This window comes from Habropoda laboriosa, unplaced genomic scaffold (genome assembly GCF_001263275.1).
Source record: "Habropoda laboriosa isolate 0110345459 unplaced genomic scaffold, ASM126327v1 scaffold1166, whole genome shotgun sequence".
In the NCBI taxonomy this organism is placed as follows: domain Eukaryota; kingdom Metazoa; phylum Arthropoda; class Insecta; order Hymenoptera; family Apidae; genus Habropoda; species Habropoda laboriosa.
The window spans coordinates 5,358-12,337 of NW_017101233.1; the positions used below are offsets into that span (position 1 = coordinate 5,358).

At 43.6% G+C, this 6,980-nt stretch overlaps 1 protein-coding gene across 1 annotated transcript; it reads right to left on the reverse strand.

Annotated features, from left to right (window-relative positions):
* Positions 1-5,270: 5,270 nt before the first annotated feature.
* Positions 5,271-6,359, reverse strand: LOC108578091 (histone-lysine N-methyltransferase SETMAR-like). Its single transcript, XM_017941346.1, has one exon. The coding sequence runs from the start codon at positions 6,288-6,290 to the stop codon at positions 5,271-5,273; it is 1,020 nt and encodes a 339-aa protein (XP_017796835.1). The 5' UTR covers positions 6,291-6,359.
* Between the last annotated feature and the right edge of the window lie 621 nt (positions 6,360-6,980).

Here is a 6,980-nt window from a genome sequence, read left to right on the forward strand (position 1 = left end):
CCGCACCTGACTCGAAATTGGTCTTGCTGCCGGGACAGCTGTTCTGCTAGCCATTGCGGCGTAGCTCTTTGTGTTTTCATTCGCCCGAACTTGATTGGCGCTTGTGAACGCGTTCACTTTATCTTCGAGCGCGGTCATCCTGGTTTTCAGGATTTCTGTCTCTAGATAATTCTGTGCCAGGCCGGATTCCAGCTCCGACCACTTACCCAGAATGAACTTGACCGAACTCAGTTCAATGTTGTTTGTCTCGTCCATCAGGAAGGCCTCCAATTCCTTCCTGTGGACTTTTAGCACGTCAAGTGCGTTCTTAGGGCTGCCTGGCTTACTCGGCTGCTCAGCAGCCTCGCTCCCAGCAACCTGAGACTGAGTCTCGTCTGCTTGTTCGACTTTCGGAGTCCGAAGACTCCCCTTCCTCCCTCCGCCTCTCCTTCCTCTTCGTTTTTGTTTTAGGTTTTATAAAATCCATAATAATCCCACGAGTCGGGTGGAAATGAGGTCGGCCCGGGTAGAGCCACCCCTTACCCGGGCAAGGCTATTACTCCGGAGGGCGCCAGGTATCCGGAGTTTGGTCGCTTGGCACTGATGCACTCCCCAGCCACGTTCCGGTGCCATCGACAAGAACGTACCCCATCACCGCGGACCGCAGCTTAGGGTTAAGGATTTTTTAGAGAGGTTTTCATCCTCTCAGTCCAGCCGATTAAGGCAAGACCCCCGTTTCTCTGACGCCACTACCATTGCAGACGACTTCAGTGGGTCGTTGCATCGTCAGAGCTTACGGTGTGGGGCTCCGCGCGATTTGCTTGGAACACGTGGGATTTCGGGTACCTCGGGATCACCTTTCCCGTACCACTCACGACTGCTGTCGCTCGCAGTCCCTGAGGCCTAGAGCTAATAGGAGGTTGGCCTGCGCCTTCCTCCTTTTCCATCTCTTTTCATCTGAACCCATTCGAGATGTTATAATCGAGTCGCTTTATTTATTTCCAATTCCATTCCATTTTGCCATGTATGGCACCCTAACACCTGAAATACCGCCAGCTCATGATTCTTTCGAACCCCCACTGACGTTGATTCCCACCCGGCTAAGCCCGGGTGCCTGAGGTGCACAGAGGCTCTAATGTGCACTGGTACAGGATGCGAGTTACTGTAGATATTGTTTTGTTGGAACGTGAACAGCTATGCGACCGCGGGTTCCACGTCGCGGGGCCTACTCGGGTTTGACCCCGAGCATCCCTCTACACTCCACACCAATCATCCGCCTAGACGTCGTAACGCTAGGACGGCTTGAGTCCCCTTCGCCCGCAGCGGTGATCCAGCTCGCCGGTTCCAATCCCCGACCGCCGGCCACCACGAGTATAGCCGAAGCTAGAGACATCAGGCTTGATCCCCTTACTTGGTGCTTTGTGGTCTATTGCATGCTGCGTCGGATAGTCCGATACACACTGCTCACGCTCCTCAACAACCCACATTGGCTCGCCAATAATGTTGGACACCTTAGAAAGGTCTGGTAATGCCCTGACCTTTGGCCCCTGCGCCACGACAAGGCGTGTCCACTTGCAGGGGCGCAGCAGAGTACAGCAAGAATGCGGGCCGCGTCCGCGGCCTGTGGTATTTATATTTGACCGTTGCTAATGAAGCGTGGCTTATCAACAAGACGCGTCGCTAAGTGTTTTCCCGCGTAAAACCGCGAGTCTACCGCGGATCGCAAACTAGTTCCTTCTAGAAGCTTCTATCGCCTCGCGATTATTCGGCTGACGACGAGGATAGATATATATGTATTGTAGGATTTAGGACTCCGGAGTCAGTCGTATATCAGATGCGGCTGACGACGCGCGGTCGTGCCGGCTGGCGGCGACCCGTCGCTGTACTCTGACTGAGTAACTGACTATGTATCTGAACTATGTCTCTACCTTTACTGAACCTGAACTGCTGATTCTATCGTCTCTTTTATACAGATTACTTGGAGGTGCGGGGCATCGCGGGGATGCTTACAGTTATCTTATTGTTGTGGTGAAAGTGGCGTGAGATTGTTTATTAGAAGTTGGTCGGCGGATGTTTATATGAGATATTGGAGTGACGTCAATCAGAGGATGTTTATATGAGATAGTGTTGGAATTTAGTAGGAGGATGTTTATGTGAGATATAGATTAAGGTTAGTGGAAGCTTAATCTATATGTACGGAGAATTGGCAGAGGATGTTTATATGAGATAAAGGACTAAGTCGATCGTAGGATGTTTATAGGATATGTGATATAGGGGTAGAGTTAGTTGGTCGATGTTTATAGGATCGGAGGTAGATTAGTAGGAGCTTAATATATATAATATGAGTATAATATTCTTAGTCTATCTTCGCTGTGTTGTCGCGAAGGCTTATTATACTTATGAACTAACTCCAACGTCGTCGCACGACGTCACACGTGCCGGTCCCCACCTGGATGACAAAGCCACACCCGGACCCGGGAAGGGGGCGTTTCGAGGCGGCGCCAGCGGGCGGTGTGGTCAACGAACCACACCGCCTCCGTTTTTTCCGGCGCCTTCCTCAGCCCCATTTTCCGAATTCGGGAAACGACGGAGGCCACTCCCACCTCTACGAGGCGGATGGTCCTCCCCGCGTCCTCCCCGTGTCCTCCCCAGAGGCCAGCACCAACATGTCATCGGCATAACACGTCAGGCTGACCCTCGGGGGGAGTTTGGCTCGCAGGGCCGTGTTATACGCGATGTCCCACAGTAAGGGGCCCAACACGGACCCCTGTGGGACACAACATGTGACCTCCCTTCGGAAGTCCGCGTACCGGCCGGGATACTCAATCCACCTGCCGCGGAGGTACGCGTCTACCGCCATCCGCAAGTGCAAAGGGACTTGATGTTCTTCAAGTGCTTTGCGGATGGCCTCCCAGGACAGGGTGTTAACACGTTGAATGCCACGGGTGTCACCGGTGAACGGCACTCAACTTGGCAGTGACGCCATGGGGGCCACCGGTGACCGGCGCGCCCAGATTGATAGAAATATATATAATTTAAACAAATGACAATACTTATAATTTTTTATTATTATCATCGTTGATGTAGTGGTGTGAAGAAATGAATGCAGTATAAAACATCTGAAAATAGTTTTATTTGTACATGAAATATAGTTTTATTATGCGCGCACGTTACGATGTGTCGTGTTGAAGCATTCTAAACAAAGAAAGGGTGAACCAGCACAGTCTTCACAATATGTCACGACTTTTTTGCTACAGTTTTTTGCAATTATTCTTCCTAGCTTCTTTGAATTTTTTTGGTAACAAATTTTGCAAAATCGTCGCACTGTTCGAACTTTTCCCGGCATTGCTTTTAATTCATGACGTGGTTTTCTCAGCAAGCTTTCACGTGGAGAAATAGAAACTTCAACTTCATCATCACGACATTTTGTTAAATACATTGCAACTTGCATTCTGAAGTCGGAAATTTGAATATTTTTGCGTGTTACCTGTTTGAATAACACCATGGCATTTACCATACATGTATTCAATAACAGTTCTATTGCTAATTTTTTATACCACTTTAAAGTTTTACGTAGTGGTGAACTATAAGCTATCATTTGGTCTGATAAATCGACTGATGATTTTCCTAGTTTATAGTCCACAACCATTTTTGGTTTTTCACACGAATAAAATTTCTTATGTACAGTAGCCATTTCTGCCGAATGTTTCGTTGAAAGCATCAATACGTCTCTCTTGTCTTTCCATTTTAAAATTGTTATGCCCGATTTATTTTCGCGAGCAATGAGTTCTCCACGTTTTAATTTTTTGGATACTACTTCTACTGAATTTCCACATCGATTTTTCCGTAGGGTGCCCACTAAATGTGTATTCTTTGCGATTAATTTTTCTGCCAGATCAACACTCATGTACCAATTGTCTGTGCAGACAGTATGCCCTTTACCCATTATATTTTTGCAGAGAGACATTACAATCTCTGACGATATGGTTCCTGCTCTTTTGCCTCCATTTTTTTCTTTTCCCGTATATATTAGGTTGGTAGGAAAATAATGTCGGTTTTCAAGCTATATCTTTAAATCCACATATTACAAATTGGAATAAGTTTTTTTAATCAAAATAAGATCCATTACAATTTACACATTTTTGCCAACAAACTGTCAGTTTGTTGATTCCAGTAGCGTAAAATTCTGTTGTTCTGGAATTGATAAATTCTTTAAACGCATTTTCAGCAGCTGCTTGGTTGGTAAATATCTTCCCTTGCAAGTAGTGGTCGAGATGTTTGAAGAAGTGGTAATCAGTTGGCGACAGATCCGGGGAATATGCTGGATGGGGCAGAGTTTCATATCCCAATTCATTCAACTTTTGTAGCGTTAACTGTGCGACGTGTGGTCGAGCGTTGTCGTGTAGAAGAATTGGGCCCTTCCGATTAATCAATGCCGGATTCAATTGTTCCAATTTTTCATGCATGTTATCAATTTCTCGACGTAACAAATTTTGCAAAATCGTCGCACTGTTCGAACTTTTCCCGGCATTGCTTTTAATTCATGACGTGGTTTTCTCAGCAAGCTTTCACGTGGAGAAATAGAAACTTCAACTTCATCATCACGACATTTTGTTAAATACATTGCAACTTGCATTCTGAAGTCGGAAATTTGAATATTTTTGCGTGTTACCTGTTTGAATAACACCATGGCATTTACCATACATGTATTCAATAACAGTTCTATTGCTAATTTTTTATACCACTTTAAAGTTTTACGTAGTGGTGAACTATAAGCTATCATTTGGTCTGATAAATCGACTGATGATTTTCCTAGTTTATAGTCCACAACCATTTTTGGTTTTTCACACGAATAAAATTTCTTATGTACAGTAGCCATTTCTGCCGAATGTTTCGTTGAAAGCATCAATACGTCTCTCTTGTCTTTCCATTTTAAAATTGTTATGCCCGATTTATTTTCGCGAGCAATGAGTTCTCCACGTTTTAATTTTTTGGATACTACTTCTACTGAATTTCCACATCGATTTTTCCGTAGGGTGCCCACTAAATGTGTATTCTTTGCGATTAATTTTTCTGCCAGATCAACACTCATGTACCAATTGTCTGTGCAGACAGTATGCCCTTTACCCATTATATTTTTGCAGAGAGACATTACAATCTCTGACGATATGGTTCCTGCTCTTTTGCCTCCATTTTTTTCTTTTCCCGTATATATTAGGTTGGTAGGAAAATAATGTCGGTTTTCAAGCTATATCTTTAAATCCACATATTACAAATTGGAATAAGTTTTTTTAATCAAAATAAGATCCATTACAATTTACACATTTTTGCCAACAAACTGTCAGTTTGTTGATTCCAGTAGCGTAAAATTCTGTTGTTCTGGAATTGATAAATTCTTTAAACGCATTTTCAGCAGCTGCTTGGTTGGTAAATATCTTCCCTTGCAAGTAGTGGTCGAGATGTTTGAAGAAGTGGTAATCAGTTGGCGACAGATCCGGGGAATATGCTGGATGGGGCAGAGTTTCATATCCCAATTCATTCAACTTTTGTAGCGTTAACTGTGCGACGTGTGGTCGAGCGTTGTCGTGTAGAAGAATTGGGCCCTTCCGATTAATCAATGCCGGATTCAATTGTTCCAATTTTTCATGCATGTTATCAATTTCTCGACAATACTTTTCCGCTGTAATCGTTTCACCCGGATTCAAAAAGTTATAGTGGATAATTCCCACTGCAGACCACCAAACAGTCACCATAACCTTCCTTTGGTGCTGCTTCGGCTTTGGAAAGTGTTTGGGTTTTTCATCGTGATCTAACCACTGGGCTGATCGTCGACGGTTGTCGTACATTATCCATTTTTCGTCGCATGTCACAAGGCGATGAAGGAACGGATCATTTTTATTGCGTAGAAGGAACGCAGAGCACGCTTCGAAACGACGATTCTTTTGGTCTACGCTTAACTCATGCGGCACCCATTTGTCGAGCTTCTTTGACTTGCCTAGCTGTCTCAGGTGGTCAATAACTGTTGGATGGCTTACACCCAACTCCTGTGCAAGTTGTCGAACCGTTGTTCGTGGATCAGTTTCAACCAGTGCCTTTAATTGGTCATTGTCGACGAGAGAAGGGCGTCCACGACCATCTTCATCTTCGAGGCTCTCATCTCCACTTCGAAATTTTTTGAACCAACGCTGCACCGTGCGTTCATTTACGGTATCTTCTCCAAATGCACTGTTGATATTACGAGTCGCAGCTGCAGCATTATGACCTAGTTTATATTCATATAAGAATATTACACGAACTTGTTTAGTATCCATTGCGAAGTCAATAACTTGAAGTGAGCACAAATCAACGGTAAAAACAAAAGCATACCTATCAACACACAGCGCGACATCTGCACTGTAAGATGATATTGGAAGGTAAATAGAATAAAGTGAACTGTTATCCCAAACCAAACGCCAAAGTTCGAAAGTTTGAAAACCGACATTAATTTCTTACCAACCTAATATTTGAAAAGAATAGGTGTATCCTGCACCACTGCATAATTTAAAAGCTTTAATTCCATATCGATGCCGTTTTTGTTTCAAATACTGTCGAAATATTATGCGGCCTCGGAAGGGCACCAATGATTCGTCTACGCATAACATTTCATCTGGATTGTAGTATTCTTTGAAACTTTTGTTTAACCGTTTGACTGCTAAGCAATTCTTGCAAGAACGCACGAAAACTGCGGGACATATTTTGACTTGATGTTGTCAAATAAAACACTCTCATTTAGACAAATATCAATCAATTTTAATAATTCTTTTCGTATTATAAAGAAACAATATTAATTGTGATTGTGAGTAAGAAAAAATAAACATTAAATAAAAAAACAACAAAATAAACAAACAAAATTGTTTTTTTTCTTTGAAAATTAAAATTTATAAAAAGATAACTAACAACTATGTTTTGCCGCACAAATAGCGTGAAGGCCTTTGTTACAACAAGCGCAAATAAGGCGGGAT

Bases quoted from the DNA above. Each gene is read 5' to 3' on its own strand.
- LOC108578091 (XM_017941346.1), bottom strand. From the start codon at position 6,290: ATGGATACTAAACAAGTTCGTGTAATATTCTTATATGAATATAAACTA.